Raw genomic sequence first — 16809 nt, 5'->3', positions numbered from 1 at the left:
TTGGATTCTCCCAAGACACCGTCGGCCAGATGGGATACCGCCAGCGGCTTCTCTAACCCCCCCCTCCTACTGTCTTACAACCAGCGGGACACCCCCCCCCCCCCCCCTTTAGTGTATCCAGCTATAATCATTTAAGTACCATCGCTATCGTTTCCTAAATATTCCAGGTTGTATACTTACTCCCTGCGTAACCAGAGATTGGACATTCAATGTTGATTTACCTACGAATACTCATTTGCCATAAAAGTGCATATTTCATATTTCAAATCATAAATGTAATTAAGTGAACGTTGTATATACCTTTTGCTATATTAAACCTTCGATTTGGTACATTTGTGTGGATTCGTTTCATCAGGTGGGAAAGTGTTCATCATACTTATATCATGTACTGGATGGCCAGAAGTTAAAGTACAAGAGGTAGTGGTATTAAATATCATATCTAACAATACAGTCAGGGAATTGTACCCCTCAGTTACACTGTCTGTTCTCTCCCCCTCTTTCTCTAGATGTTAGTAAACAGAGAAGGGAGGAGGTCTCGTCCTCAGATGCTAAGAGGTTTTGTTCTCGGTCTCTAGATGTCCCAGCTGACTTCAAGTTGCCTCCCTTCAGACCCAACAATCCTGTTTGTGAGAGACACACACACACACACACATTCACTCTGAACCTAGAATTTATTTAGTTCACACAGGGTGGCTGGGTCGTGTAGAGGTCTAAGCAGAGACCCAGGGTGGCTGGGTAGTGTAGAGGTCTAAGCAGACACCCAGGGTGGCTGTGTAGTGTAGAGGTCTAAGCAGAGACCCAGGGTGGCTGGGTAGTGTAGAGGTCTAAGCAGACACCCAGGGTGGCTGTGTAGTGTAGAGGTCTAAGCAGAGACCCAGGGTGGCTGGGTAGTGTAGACGTCTAAGCAGAGACCCAGGGTGGCTGGGTAGTGTAGACGTCTAAGCAGAGACCCAGGGTGGCTGGGTAGTGTAGACGTCTAAGCAGAGACCCAGGGTGGCTGGGTAGTGTAGAGCAGGGGTTCCCAAACTTTTCAGGCCGGGGCCCAGAAAATAAGGCGTCAGAGAGCCGCGGCCCAATGCACATCGTCTGGCTTTTTTTTTTTTTTTTTTTTGCCAGGCGACCGATTTTTTAAGCCAAATATCACTTCAATCCTATTAAGTTAGTTCAAGTTAGTTATTCATTTATATGTGCTATTTATGAGAGGGCTAACTTGTTGCAAAATAATAATGATAATAATAATAGCCTCATTAAAATACTATTGTTGCTTCGGTTGTTTTCAGCGTTTTATGTGCATAATCTGTTATTTAGTTTGAAATGTTCGTTGAAATAAGTAGATTTTTCGTTTTTGTTTATTTATTAAGTTAATATAAAACCATATAGTCACATTTTAGAATACAATAGAATAGAATTTTAGAATACAACTAGAAACACTGTCCTAGCCTGCTTCTAAGTTCAGTGGCCTGACAAAAAAAAAAAAAAAAAAAAAAAAAAAAAAAAAAAAAAAAAAAAAAAATTTATTTTTTTTTATTTTTTTTTTTATTTTTTTTAAATCATCTCGCGGCCCATCCGTGGCTGCTCGCGGCCCACCTTTGGGTCGCGACCCCGACTTTGGGAACCACTGGTGTAGAGGTCTAAGCAGAGACCCAGGGTGGCTGGGTAGTGTAGAGGTCTAAGCAGAGACCCAGGTTAGATTCCCGGCAGCAGTACCTTTGGCTTGGTCAGTTGTCCTTATGAACACGACTGGCAGTGTTCACAAGAGGGAAGCCTGTGATGTATGAGTCCTGGTCGTTGTAACAGCGACTCCTACTGGTCGGTCGCGGCGCCTGTTCAGCAGGGAGGGGATCTGAGAGAAATAGTGTTAAGGTCTCCCAGTGAAACTCCTATCTGTTAAGTGAAAAGAAGTGGCTGGTGATTCCACATGTATCAGAGGAGACATGAGTAGTCTACAGCCTCCCCAGACTGACAGTAGAGTAGTCTACAGCCTCCCCAGACTGACAGTAGGGTAGTCTACACCCTCCCCAGACTGACAGTAGGGTAGTCTATAGGTCTGTACCGAATGCTTCGAAGGTTCGATGATAATGTTGACATTCTAATTCTAAATCAACATTAGAATTTTTTTTTAATAAAAAAGAAAACATATATATATATATATATATATATATATATATATATATATTTTTTTTTTTTCTATAATATTATACTATAAGACGTCACCATCACTTTCATACCAACCGTGTCCTTATTGGATTATTTATGTTGATGAAACTGATTAGTTATATTCATTAAAGAAAGTTGATTTAATAAAAGAAAAAGACAAATTTAATCAGATTCATCACTTTATTCAAATTGAGGATTCAGTTAAAAAAAAAACAAAAAAAAATGTAGTACATATATATATATTTTTCGTTCGAATACTTCAATCGAAGCTTCGAATGTTAAAAAATGACATTCGGTACAGCCCTAGTAGTCTACACCCTCCCCAGGCCGTCAGTAGGGTAGTCTACACTCTCCCCAGACCAACAGTAGGGTAGTCTACACCCTCCCCAGACTGACAGTAGGGCAGTCTACACCCTCCCCAGACTGACAGTAGGGCAGTCTACACCCTCTCCAGACTGACAGTAGGGCAGTCTACACCCTCCCCAGACTGACAGTAGGGCAGTCTACACCCTCTCCAGACTGACAGTAGGGCAGTCTACACCCTCCCCAGACTGACAGTAGGGTAGTCTACACCCTCCCCAGACTGACAGTAGGGTAGTCTACACCCTCCCCAGACTGACAGTAGGGTAGTCTACACCCTCCCCAGACTGACAGTAGGGTAATCTACACCCTCTCCAGACTGACAGTAGGGCAGTCTACACCCTCCCCAGACTGACAGTAGGGCAGTCTACACCCTCTCCAGACTGACAGTAGGGCAGTCTACACCCTCCCCAGACTGACAGTAGGGTAGTCTACACCCTCCCCAGACTGACAGTAGGGTAGTCTACACCCTCCCCAGACTGACAGTAGGGTAGTCTACACCCTCCCCAGACTGAGAGTAGGGTAATCTACACCCTCTCCAGACTGACAGTAGGGCAGTCTACACCCTCCCCAGACTGAGAGTAGGGTAATCTACACCCTCTCCAGACTGACAGTAGGGCAGTCTACACCCTCCCCAGACTGACAGTAGGGTAATCTACACCCTCCCCAGACTGACAGTAGGGTAGTCTACACCCTCCCCAGACTGACAGTAGGGTAATCTACACCCTCCCCAGACTGACAGTAGGGCAGTCTACACCCTCTCCAGACTGACAGTAGGGCAGTCTACACCCTCCCCAGACTGACAGTAGGGTAGTCTACACCCTCCCCAGACTGACAGTAGGGTAGTCTACACCCTCCCCAGACTGACAGTAGGGTAGTCTACACCCTCCCCAGACTGAGAGTAGGGTAATCTACACCCTCTCCAGACTGACAGTAGGGCAGTCTACACCCTCCCCAGACTGAGAGTAGGGTAATCTACACCCTCTCCAGACTGACAGTAGGGCAGTCTACACCCTCCCCAGACTGACAGTAGGGTAATCTACACCCTCCCAGACTGACAGTAGGGTAGTCTACACCCTCCCCAGACTGACAGTAGGGCAGTCTACACCCTCCCCAGACTGACAGTAGGGTAGTCTACACCCTCCCCAGACTGACAGTAGGGTAGTCTACACCCTCCCCAGACTGACAGTAGGGTAGTCTACACCCTCCCAGACTGACAGTAGGGTAGTCTACACCCTCCCCAGACTGACAGTAGGGTAGTCTACACCCTCCCCAGACTGACAGTAGGGTAGTCTACACCCTCCCCAGACTGACAGTAGGGTAGCACAATGACCAGGAAGGGAATTGGCATAATATCTGAATTGGGGGATGGGAGCAAAATGTAAAAAGGTAATACAATTAAAAACCTAGAAGTGTATGTCAGCCATATTGCCGGTGGTACTGAGAGGGTTAATGCCCTGGTACTGAGAGGGTTAATGCCCTGGTACTGAGAGGGTTAATGCCCTGGTACTCAGAGGGTTAATATGCATTTACTACACTTCACTGTCTGCCTGTTGCCTAAATACACACATGTCATCATTTACAAACTGAAACTGGACTATTGGTCACTGATTCACTTTCTGTCGCCCACCCTGCTCTCCTGTCTCTCTCTCTCTCTCTCTCTCTCTCTCTCTCTCTCTCTCTCTCTGTCTCTCTCTGTCTCTGTCTCTGTCTCTGTCTCTGTCTCTGTCTCTGTCTCTCTCTCTCTCTCTGTCTCTGTCTCTCTCTCTTTCTTTTCAGGTGTGGAGTTTGTGGTTCCTAAGACAGGGTTCTTCTGTAAGCTGTGTTCTACGTTCTATGGGAGCGAAAGTTCTGCCAAGAAACTCCACTGTGGCAGTCTGAGACATTACCAGAATATGGAGGTAAACACACACACACACACAGTCATAGACAGTGAAGGGACAAAATCCACTTTGTTACAGTTTTTCTCAATTGCTTTGGTGCATTTCTCTGATCAGAATTAAAGTTCTCATAACTGTTAGTGCATTTCTCAAAACCAATTAGTACAAACTGCAAAACCTAGGTGATAACCTGCAGAAGCGTGTCACTTGCTCAAAATGGATAATTCATTCGTCAAAAGCAAGTATTCATGTCAATGAAAGTGTCACTGTCATCAAAATGAAAAGTCCTGACACCATTGTTTATGAACAAGATAGTCAAATGGCTTTGCCATGTTTTCGTTATGACAGTTCACTCTGTAAGTGTTTTCCAATGCAAAAAAAGTCAGATCTTGGTGACACTTTCTGAAAATGCTCAAGACAGCACTATACACTATTTGCACAGCCATTTGAAATCTACAGTTACACATTGCTGTATTTAGTGAGGTAAATGAGTACAAGACACGTATGTTTCACATTTTAACTGCATATGCTCTTTGCAATTTTAATTTGTTCACAGCATTGTGCAAAAGAAAAATACAAACTAATTTACAACAAACATAAGAAACACCCTTTGGCCTTTGGGTAGAGCTGTGCACAACTGTAAACAATATTGCAGTACATATTGGAACTGAATTGGAACATACAACATACACAGTACTGTAAATCATTCATTCACATCCAGACGTTCCTGTCTGTCTGGCTATTGGATTCAGGAATGGGGAGTAGGGAGGGAGATATTCCACCAGCATCCTTTCATGTGCTGCAAACCACTGTGTGACCAGAATTGCGTGGTGAAAACGCACATTATCCCATACAACAACGTACTTGGTCAGATGGTCGCCATTTAGACCCCTCTCATTATCAGGGATTATGTCCCTGTAAAGAGTGTCTAAAAAAGTCAGCAGATGTTGTGTGTTGTATGGACCAATGCGGGGCATATGGGTGAGGACGCCGTTTTCTGAGATGGCTGCACACATTGTAATATTCCCTCCTCGTTGGCCTGGGACATCAGTGGTTGCTCTCTGTCCAATGCGATTAGTTCCACGCCTTCTACCTTTTGCCAGATTGAAATTCCGCCTCATCAACATATATGAATGTGTGCAGCGATTCCCTGGCATCCAGCTCCATTCAGGGGAAAAATTATAAAGAAATGTATAAAATTTGCTTGACAGATTTTGACAACTAGTTCAACATATTTGTATGTAATGACTCAAGCAATGAAATGAGGACTGTTAGTTTTATAGGGAATGACTATTCAGCAGTCATAACATAAGTATAGTTCATTTTGACTGACATGACCTAAGCAAATGATAATGTTATAAAACAGCAGAGAATTGTATGAAAGCAATTGATGCATGTCCAAAAGCATTTGCAATTTGTTCGGAGGAATGAGAAACTGCTACTATGATGTGCACAAATTACAAAATGTTGTGGAGGTTGGACTAACAGTTATGAGAACTTTAATTCTGATCAGAGAAATGCACAAAAGCAATTGAGAAAAACTGTAACCTCATACATTGTTAACCTCATTATACACAATTACACACACTCACACACTCAACTTCTAGTATGCATGCACACAGATGTAAATAAACAAACATTCTAGTATGCATGCACACTAAGGCTGTCCCCGAAGCCTGTTTTTGGGATTCGAACTTCGTCAGGGTTTTGCGAACGGACGTTCGAAACATCGTTTTTAATTAAAAAAAAGTTAAAAGAAAAATTAAAAACGGTTTTTTAAATCTTTTTTATTTTTTTTATTTTTTATATATACTCAAACTAAATCCTCAATTTGAATAAAGTGATTAATCTGATTAAATTAGTATTTTTTCTTTTATTAAATCAACTTTCCAGCCCCAGACCCAGCCCAGGGAGAAGCCCCAGCCCAACTAAATCAATTAAATCAACTTTCTAATGAATATAACTCATCAGTTTATTTTAATACTATAATATTAGTGTAGCCTAATCTGTATCTGCAACTGTGAACTGTGTGGTTTAAACAGAATGAATAGAAAAATAGATTAAAAAAAAATATATATATATATTATTTAAATTTTTATTAAAAAAGAAAAATGTGAATGTTGATTTAGAATTCGAATGCCAACGTAACGGTTCGAACGTTTGGGCTCACCCCTAATGCACACATACATAAATAAACATGAAACACATTGTAGTATGCATGAACACAGACAAACATGAAACGCATTGTAGTATGCATGAACAGACATAAACATGAAACACATTATAGTATGCATGAACAGACAAATAAATATGAAACACTTTCAAGTTTCTAGTATGCATGAACGTATAAATAAATATGAAAAACATTCTAGTATGCATGAACAGATATAAATAAACATGAAACACAAACATCCCTGACATTTTACTTCTCTCCTCCTTGATTACAGAAACATTTCCAGAAGTTTCAAGAACAAACAGGAAGTTCCAGTCAGGGCTCCGCCTCCAAATGACCACCGACTCCGCCCACTCAGTCTTGTACTGATTTTAAAAAGTGAATGTAACTTGTTTAAAAAAATTTAAATAAATAAACTTGGCACACATTAAATACTGTGAGGGTAACTAGCTAATGCTGAGATTAATGATCAGGACTTGGAAGTAGCGCCAACAAAACACTGATCAGTCAATTCTACTACTAGCCACTTTGGCAGGTGATCAATTGAATCGGTGTTCAGTCAAACTTTTCTGTTGTGAACAAGGACACACAGTTTCATAGATGCAAAGTGCAGTTCCTGTGAGTCGCCACTAGGTGCAGAGCGGCTAACCATGAGTGAGTTACTGAGTTACTGAATGTATGTTGGTGACATCGCCGGTCATATAGATGCTGCTTTGCATCTAGAAATACGTTGGCTGTCAAGAGGTTATCCACCAGCCACTACAGAGGCATGAAATAAAGAATATAGAGCAACCAGCCAAAAAGCTGCAGGTCATCAGGTCCTGAGGAACAAGGTGAAATGTGTCCACATTATTCTCTGCTGCAGGTGACGAGATGTTACTGGACTATGTTACCTCCAGTGTGTTATTCTTTTTATAGACGATGTGCATTTACATTGCATTGCAATGACGATCGAATCCCGACAGGTGGCAGTATCGCCTACCTTTTGAACTGGGTCTCTAAGGTGTCTCTCTGTGCCTCTGGCTGCAGGAATCCCCTCCCCCTCAAAGTCGTGGATTTGCTCGCCTGAAACCTATTGTTTTCCATATTCTAGCCAGGCCCAATGTACACCGGTAATGACGATCGCGATGGAACTACTGGGATTATTCATTTTGGAGTACCTTCTTACAAAGGTAAGGTCTATTTTACGAACCTAAAACATGCTTTTGTATTGATCACAGCGTTGTATTTTACCGAACCTAAAACATGCTTTTGGTAACGATCGCAGCTTCGTAAAATGACACCCCCCCCCCCCTTGATGACTTTGTGAAGACACATCTATATGGTATATACCTTTTGATTTGGAAATAATATAGGTTTCAGGTGAGCAACCCGAACAATTTGCGCATATGCATATAACACGTCATATCTCGCGATCTAGAAAACTAGACTGGATTATTTTTAAACGGGGCAATGTTTAGTGTGGAATAGCGCACAAACGAAAGTATGTAGAAATTAACTGGTTTGTCAGTGTTGGACTATAAATAGTGCCTGTCAAATTAGCCATACTATTAGATAGATAGATAGATCTTTATTTGTCATTGTTGGTACAACGAAATTTGTTAGGAACATCACCACTGGCATACAACATAAGATATAACATGTGCAAATAAAGTTAAGTGCTACCAAAATAATAAAAAGTGTATGCCAGCTCTGTGAGCTCCGGGCCGCTGCGACTGTGCGCGCCGCCATCATGATAATGTTAATACGGGAGTTTTTGTCTCCATATCTATAATATAGAATATACGATGGGTCCACAAACATCGTGAAAATGGTCAATAACGCTGGCACCAGGGAGTAAAGATGGGAAAACAGCGTTGCAGTCAATGAGTTAATCATTGTTACATTAAAATATGTTTGCACCAGATTTAGCAGAAGCTAATTCCCATCTGTAGTCTATCCAAAACAGTGCAAGAGTTCAAAATATATATACACGTTTAGGCCTCAGTCAGCTGCTGGGTCAGATGTTTATGTCCTGGATGGAGGTCGTCAACCGTGACAGTCCGTATGGATAACATACATTAAGTATTATTGGTCAAAATCAGATGTGTGGAATACATTTTCCCTCGTTTTTCTGCAATTATCCTGCTCGCATCCCTAGTGGTACATTGGCTTGGGGTGTTTGATGCCATCTTGTTTAAATGAGGGTCCAAAACATTGACTGTTTATGTTGTACAGTTTGCTCAGTCCTCTTGTTGAAATATTGAACTATGTTTATGATCTAATCTGTAATAATGTACACAGAAATAAAACATTTTAATAAAGAAATACATTTTTATTCATGTACATGTGATATTTATTTTGGATGGATGGATGACTGGACTATTAACATTTTAATAAATTTTTTATTTTTATTTAAAGGAAAACTCCAACATTTTGGGAAATTAGCATATTTAACATCTTCCCTGAGGTTAGACAAGAAGATACATACCTTTTTTGTCTCTGTGCGTGCATTTAGCTTTGGGAACAGTCGCTCCGTTAGCATAGCTTAGCTTCATCACTGGAAGTGGGGGGGGGTGCAATAGCCTGACGTTCCCTTACAGCAGTGGTCACCAACCCGTCGATCTTGATCGACTAGTCGATCTTTGAGACTGTCCCTGTAGATCTTTCCATGAAAAAAAAAAAAAAAAAATTTTTTTTTTTTTTTAGATCTTACCCTGAGAGTCCACATTACAGTTCTACCTTTGTTTTGATGTGAAAAGTGATGCTGCACTTAGCACTGACTGAGAAAGTACACATACAGTTCTACTTTTGTTTTGATGTGAAAATGATGCTGCACTTAGCACTGACTGCACTTAGCACTGACTGCACTTAGCACTGACTGAGAAAGTACACATTACAGTTCTACTTTTGTTTTGATGTGAAAAGTGATGCTGCACTTAGCACTGACTGAGAAAGTACACATTACAGTTCTACTTTATAAAATGCTAATTGTAAATATGTTTGTCAATGTTAATAATATGAGAAAGTCCACATTACAGTTCTACTTTTGTTCTGATGTGAAAAGTGATGCTGCACTTAGCACTGACTGCACTTAGCACTGACTGAGAAAGGACACATTACAGTTCTACTTTATAAAATGCTAATTGTAAATATGTTTGTCAATGTTAATAATATGAGAAAGTCCACATTACAGTTCTACTTTTGTTTTGATGTGAAAAGTGATGCTGCATAAGATGACTGCACTTAGCACTGACTGAGAAAGTACATAATAGTTCTACTTTGACGTTTTAATGTTGGACCAAAGCATTGCATGTAATTAGAATACAGGCAAATAAAAGTCATTTAGTTTAAAGTACAATCTTGGCTGTCTTTTTCTCTCAACGCTTCAATAGGTAGATCTTGCCTTCACCAAAAAAAAAAAAGTGATCTTGGGCTTAAAAAGGTTGGTGACCACTGCCTTACAGTGTCCTACAGTCACCAAATACACTCCAAATACAACTCAAACGTTCATGTAAACATGTTGTGACCTGTGTATTTACCACGTTGAGAAATAAAAAATAATTGAATTAGACTATTACGTTTTCTAAGCAAATATACCCGAAATTTTTTTTTGCCTAAGCACTCGTCTCTGCGCGCAGTCAGTGATTTCTACGTGAAGCCGTGTTTGTGGACATTCTCATTCATTCAAAGGATCCGAACCGATTGAAGTTTATGGATACCATGACTTAAAATCCTCTTACCTTGACGATTAAAAGCCTCCCCAATTTAGAAAACAGTAATCCAATGGCTGGTATTGATAATATAATACTAACTACTGCACGTAGCTAACCGGAGCTAACACAGAACCGGACGGTCAACAAAGCAAATATAATGACTTCCTTTCTGGGGGTTTTCAAAATAAAAGAGCGACGTCTAAAGCACCGGAAAATGTTTATTTTGTACATTATCTAGGCAGATGCTTTTTTTTTTTTTTTTTTTTTTTATTGCAAAACAAAATTATTAAAAGTCAGTACTCAACACACAATGCATAATGAAACTAACAATTAAGATGGCTAAAATGACATGCAAGCACAGAAACAGAAAGCAAAAAAAGTATATAATAATACTTTACAGTATACAGTGTATATCCAACGAAATTACCAATTATACCAATGTCTTATACAGGATATACCCCTAATACCTGTTATCTAAAACCCTACACACATATGCTCCAGCTCGAACCCCCCCCTCCCGGACCCCTCTTTGGATAGTACCTCCATTATCCCTCGCTCATAACCAGACACTACCATTATAAGCTAGCTTTTATTCTCTCCACCACTTCTAACCACATTGACATTTTGGATTCATTGAGACCCAGAATTCTTGCTGTAGATATTTCTTGATAAATCACATCGAGATATGTAAGAAACCAAACTTTCCGGCACATTTTTTCCGGTTGAAACCAGCGTGATGCTATCAGCTTTTTAGCTACTGTGATACCCGATAAAACCAATCTCTTTAGCTGTGGATTTACTGCAAACTCAAAAACATCATTCAATAGTAATACAGAGGGGTGTACAGGTATATTCCATGATACGAGTTTTGATAATTGTTGGGTCACATCTTTCCAAAATGCCTTAACTGGTGGGCAGTCCCAATACATGTGCATAAATGTCCCTTCGTCTCCATTTGTACATTGGGAGCATTTGGAGTCTTGTTTAAGACCCATTCTGTTCAGTCTTATAGGAGTCAAGTATGTCCTGTGAATATAGTTAAGATTGATTTGTTGATGGTCCGGGTTCCTTGATGTAAGTCGGACATTTGCCCATGCTCCTTGCCAATCAGTCACTTTCCAGGTCTGGTATATCCCTCCTCCAGAAAGAGTCTAGTTGGAGGGTTTCATATGAGGACGTTAGTAATTGATGATAAAAACCTGAAACAAAACCTCTCGATGTCTCTCTTTCATAGAAGAATTTGTGGTATCTGTGGTGTTCAATTGGTATGTCTAATGGAACACCGTGAGACTTCAAACATAGCCGTAACTGTATGTAAAAAAGCCATGTGGACTTGGTGAGATTACATTTTGTGCATATTTCTCCATAACTACAAAAACCCTGGTTGTTAAAAACATCCCCTAATGAGTGTATGCCTTGCTCTTCCCATATAGGGAATCTTATAGGTCGTTTTTCAATTAAGAGTGCATTGTTATTGAATAAGGGAGTGTGATTGTGCCATTTTTGTGGGTTAGGATATTTTTTTTGTGTTTCACGCCATATCCGGATCGCATGGGTAATTATGGGGCCAAATTTCCGTTCACAGTGCTTGATTGGTAGTTTAGTGTATGCTATGTCCTTCAGTCTATGTGGGGCTACTATGTTTTCTTCCAATTTTCTCCAGGATACTAATGCTTGGGGATCAAACCATGTTGTCAATGGTCTTAATGTGTACGCCTTAAAATAGTGGAAAAAATCTGGAAATGCCATGCCACCGTCTGCTTTATTTCTCTGTGCGGTGGATCTTTTTATACGTGGTGGTTTGTTATTCCAAATAAATTTGTATGTGGAGGAGTGTAATCTTTTCCAGTAACCCTCTGGAGGGGGTAACGGTAGCATTGAACTGAAGAAGTTGATTCTAGGTAGTACATCCATCTTAACTATTGATATCCTTGCCTGTACTGAGTTTTTAAGTTTTACCCACCTATCAAGGTCGTCTTTGATTTTGTTTTGGATTTTTGTGTAATTGTGCTTCACCGTTTGTCTTATGGTGGGGAATATTTCCACTCCCAAGCATCTAAAATGTTTTACCATAGGTATCTCACCTGGGAGGGTTATATCTTTTTTTGCAGGGGTGTTAAGTGGAAGGAAAGCCGACTTCGGCCAATTTATCTTAAATCCCGATAAATCACCAAAGTTCTCAATCAACTTGAGTAGATGAGGCAATGTGGTGTTGGGGCTTTGCATGAACAATATTACGTTGTCCGCATATAAACTAATTTTATGTTGTGTGCCCTTGATTACGATTGGTTCTATGGATTGGGATTGTCTTATATATTGTGCTAAAGGCTCTAATGATAGATCGAATAGTCCGGGACTAAGAGGGCAACCCTGTCTGGCTGAGCGTGATACCGGAAAGATTTTGGAGATGATTGTACCTGTTGTAATCATGGCCGATGGGTCTTTGTATAATACTTTAATCATATCAATGAATCCTTTTCCTAACCCCATCCTTTCTAATACTGCCCATAGATATGACCATTCCAGCCTGTCAAAGGCTTTCATAGCAACCAGGGACAGCATCGCCTTAGGTATGGTGTCATCCTTGTCTGCATCTAGTACGTGCAGTATTCGTCTTATGTTATCAGTGATCAGGCGACCTCTTATGAAGCCAGTTTGGTCCGGATGAACTAAAGACGTCATATGCTTTTGTAATCTGATGGCTAATACCTTAGAGTACAGTTTGATATCGGTTCCGAGGAGGCTTAAGGGTCTGTAACTTGCACTCGGTGGGGTCTGTCTTTTTTGAGAAGGACTGTTATGAGTGCAATATTGTCGTTTTTATGGAAGTTCCCCTCCTTGACTGAGTATAAGATCATATTTAGTAATAAGGGTCCAATTATGTCCCAACAAGAAAGGTACATTTCTGGTGGGATACCGTCTCTTCCAGGAGCCTTACCACTTTGCATTTCGGATATGGCCTTCTTGAGTTCCTCTAGTGTGATTGGTGTTTCTAACTGTTTAGCGTCATCCTCTGAAAGTTTAGGGAGAATAATTTGATTAAGATATGTGTCCATTTTGTTTTGATCGAAGGTCGTTTCTGATTTATATAAGTCGGAGTAGAATTCTTTGAATGTATCGTTTATTATTTCGGGGTCTGTTTCAAGTACTTGTTGTGCTCTAATGGTAGTTATATCTGCAAATTTTGCATTAATTCTTAATCGCATGGCTAATAGGTGACTAGGTTTAGAACCTTGGGAGTACTGCTGTTGTCTTGTGCTGCGTATTTGTATTTCCGATTGTTGTCTGTATATGGCATTGATCTCTATTTTTAGTACGTTAACTTGATTTTCTAGTCTAGTTGAGTTGTTGTATTTTAAAGAATTAAATAACGTTGAGTAAAGCGTTTCCAGTTCAGACAGTTTTGTGCATTGATTCTTGCGCATTTTGGAGGAAAAGCTATCAGTGAAATCCTTGATCATTCCCTTTACCGACATCCATATTATTCTGGGGTCTTGCACCGAGTTTGCATTCTCCCGTAGGAATACTATAAGGGCTTCTTTGAGTTGTGTAATGAATTCCTTGTTGTTAAGCAGCAACGAATTAAAACGCCATCTTGGGGCTCGGGAAGATAGTATACCAAATGTTCCTTTTAGGAGTAAATAACAGTGATCTGATAGTGCATTGGGTATCATTTCCACTTCATATTTATCAAATAGTCTCGGGATGCAAAGACATAATCTATTCTGGATAATGTGTTATGTCTCGCCGAACGACAAGAGTACTTTCGGGTCGTGGGATTAAGTGAACGCCATAAGTCATTTACACCTGTAATCTTCGACCAATCCTTTAATGCTTTAGATGAATTCTTTTGTTCGCTGGAAAAGGCGAGGTAAGATTTGTCCATCCTTGGATTCCAAATGGCATTCAAATCTGCACCTACTATAAATGAGTAATCGGGAAGGTTTAACATTGCATTGGTTAGTGTAGAGAAGAAACCCTCTTCGTACAAATTTGGGGCATATACCGCTGCCAACGCTATTTTCCTGTTATTGTGTACAATCCTAGCTATAGTTATACGCCCATCTGCATCCGACCATACTCCCTTTAATTCAATATTTAACTTACGTCTAACGACTATGGCTACACCTCGAGTTCTCGTACCAAAAGAAGAGTGACTAATATTATGATATGTGTTATCCGCTAACGTATCTATGTCTTCCTCTAAAATGTGCGTTTTGCTTAGTAGAGCCACGTCCACATGTTCTTTTTTCATCAGTGTGAGCACACTTTTGTGTTGTTTATTTATCCCACCAGTGTTCCATATCATTATATTCAAACTAGCCATAATCTATACATGTTTTTGTGTAGTTTTTGGTAATGCTTCTGGAGTGCGAAGCTACAATAGATGTACATCCAATTATTGAGGTCCCGTTGAGAGCCGAGCTTAAAAACATATATATATACAAATAAAAATCCCCTTTTTTCCCCTCTCCCAGAGAGTCGTACAGGCCTGTGTTCCATAAATACATCCTCCGCGTATGACTCCCTCCCTTAGGCCACCGGATTGCCCAAACTGAGTTTTGTAATCCTAATCTTCCTATGCTAATTGCCATAGGATCTAACATTTTCATTCTAATTCAATAGAATGTCGCTTTTGGTCTTGCGCCTTCCCTTACTGTAGTGAAATATTGTGAAAAATGAAAAAAAAAGAATATACCTTCATTGATATATTCATTTGAACCTTCTACTAACTTATGTAGGAAACATCAGAAAAAGGAAAAGATTGTAGAGAAACACTAACACCTTAATATGAAGAACAATGGGAAAGAACAATGTAAGATAAAAAAGAAAAAAAGGAGTGAGAGCTAAAATAAAACTCAACGTGGAGAAACCACTAGAACAGAATTGAATAAATAGATAAAAGAGAAAAACAGAGACGTTTAGAGCTACATTGTGCCAATCTCTACATCAGTGGAGTGATTATTTAAATTATTAGAATAACCTTGTTGTGCTCATACATTTAGGTGTGGCTGATTTTTTTTAAAGCCTTATTAAGGCCTGATTAAACTTCAGTCAATTGATCATATGCTTATGCTTATACACACCGGATGTTAATGTTAGAGTTGCAGGCCTTCGTTGTAATGGTGCATTATATTCTAGAAGGTTGTAGAATACACTAGTATATACTAACAGACTGCTGTTATGTTCCAGAATGGTCTTCCTACCCAGGGTTCATGACTACTAGTATTTTCGGGATATTTCTTAGTGACCCAGAGCAGTCGAGCGATGAGCCCAGAATATTCCAGATTGTTCATAGTGTCAATGATATATTCTTGTCTCCACGGTGACCAGAAGTCTGTAAATATAATGCATTACGAACCATATTATACACATTGTGCCTTGGTGTTGCCGGCATGCATATCATCTGCTACTTTTGTTGAGCCCGGATAAAGTCATTCTAATACTGAGATACACAGAGAAAGAGAGAGATGAGTAGGCTTATCTGGTGCGAGACAGTGTTACGTTCTGCCCTGGGGGATCTGCTCCATGTAGATTCAAGTATTCCTCTGCGTCTTTAGGCATGCGTAATCCTTCCCTACGGCCGTCTCTACCCACGATCGATAATAGTGCCGGGTATATTAGCCTTGGTTTGAGGCCACACAATTTCTGCATCACCTCCTTGTAGGGGAACCGCTGAGCGATGGCCTCTTTGCAAAGATCCTCGTAGATAAATATTGAATTTTCACCATGTTTCAGCTTTCCCCTTTGGTTGCGTGCAACTCTGATGATGTCATCTCTTGTTGCCGTCTTGCGCAGAGTAACAATGATGACTCTTGGACCGTTGCCTCTTTGTTCCCGAGTACCGATTCTGTAACATTGGTCCACTATCAGCTCTGTGGTTAGAATGTTGTTACCCAAAATCTCTAACACTGTTGTGCAATTGACTGATTCATCAAGTCCTACAATGCGGATGTTATTTCGCCTGTAGTAACGTTGGGTTTCGAGTAGCCTCTCCATCGCTTCATCTTTAACTTCTTGTATTTTTATCCGACATGCCTCTTCCACCTTTTTTATCTCCTTCGTTACCTCTGTCAAACCATCGTTGACGTTCTTCTCGTTCTCTTTGACTGCCCGTGTAATTTCTGTCACCGTATTCTCCACTGTCGTGATTCGCACGGACTGTACAGCGACCGCTTCCATAACTTCTTCGAATTTAGCATCGATGTGTGCGACGTGTACTTTGAAAGCTACCATCTGTTCCTTAATCAGATCCTTAATCAGGCTAGTCAGAGAGTTGAAGTCGGGTTGTGTAATTACACTGCCAGTGCCAGTTGATATTGTAGGTGCAGTGATGGGGCCGATGGATTTGTTGGCTATTATCTTCTCAATATCCTCTGCTTTGTCCTTCACGCTACTTTTTCCTGTCGTTCCCGTTATGTTGTCCTCTATTGTCTCCCTCTCTGAGCCAGTCGCCGATGGACCCGGTATATTCTCCGTTATATTCCCATCGGGGGTTGTCAACAGCGGATCTGCCGCCGCGTCGCCTGTTGTTTTCTTGGAT

At 40.5% G+C, this 16809-nt stretch overlaps 1 protein-coding gene across 1 annotated transcript in view; it reads left to right on the top strand.

Moving 5' to 3' along the window:
* Positions 1-8812, top strand: part of LOC311230111 (uncharacterized protein) — a 40114-nt gene extending 31302 nt beyond the window's left edge. Inside the window, exons 9-11 of the mRNA XM_084316278.1 lie at positions 507-626; positions 4297-4418; positions 6845-8812. Of these exons, the coding sequence (XP_084172404.1) occupies positions 507-626; positions 4297-4418; positions 6845-6907 (305 nt within the window). The 3' untranslated portion in view covers positions 6908-8812. The remainder of the gene's footprint in view (positions 1-506; positions 627-4296; positions 4419-6844) is intronic.
* The last annotated feature ends 7997 nt before the right edge of the window (positions 8813-16809 follow it).

The sequence above is a fragment of the Notolepis coatsorum genome (assembly GCF_963971535.1).
Source record: "Notolepis coatsorum genome assembly, chromosome: 1".
Lineage (NCBI taxonomy): Eukaryota > Metazoa > Chordata > Actinopteri > Aulopiformes > Paralepididae > Notolepis > Notolepis coatsorum.
Note: the sequence above shows the minus strand (reverse complement) of the source record. Positions and strands in the feature narration are given on the sequence as shown.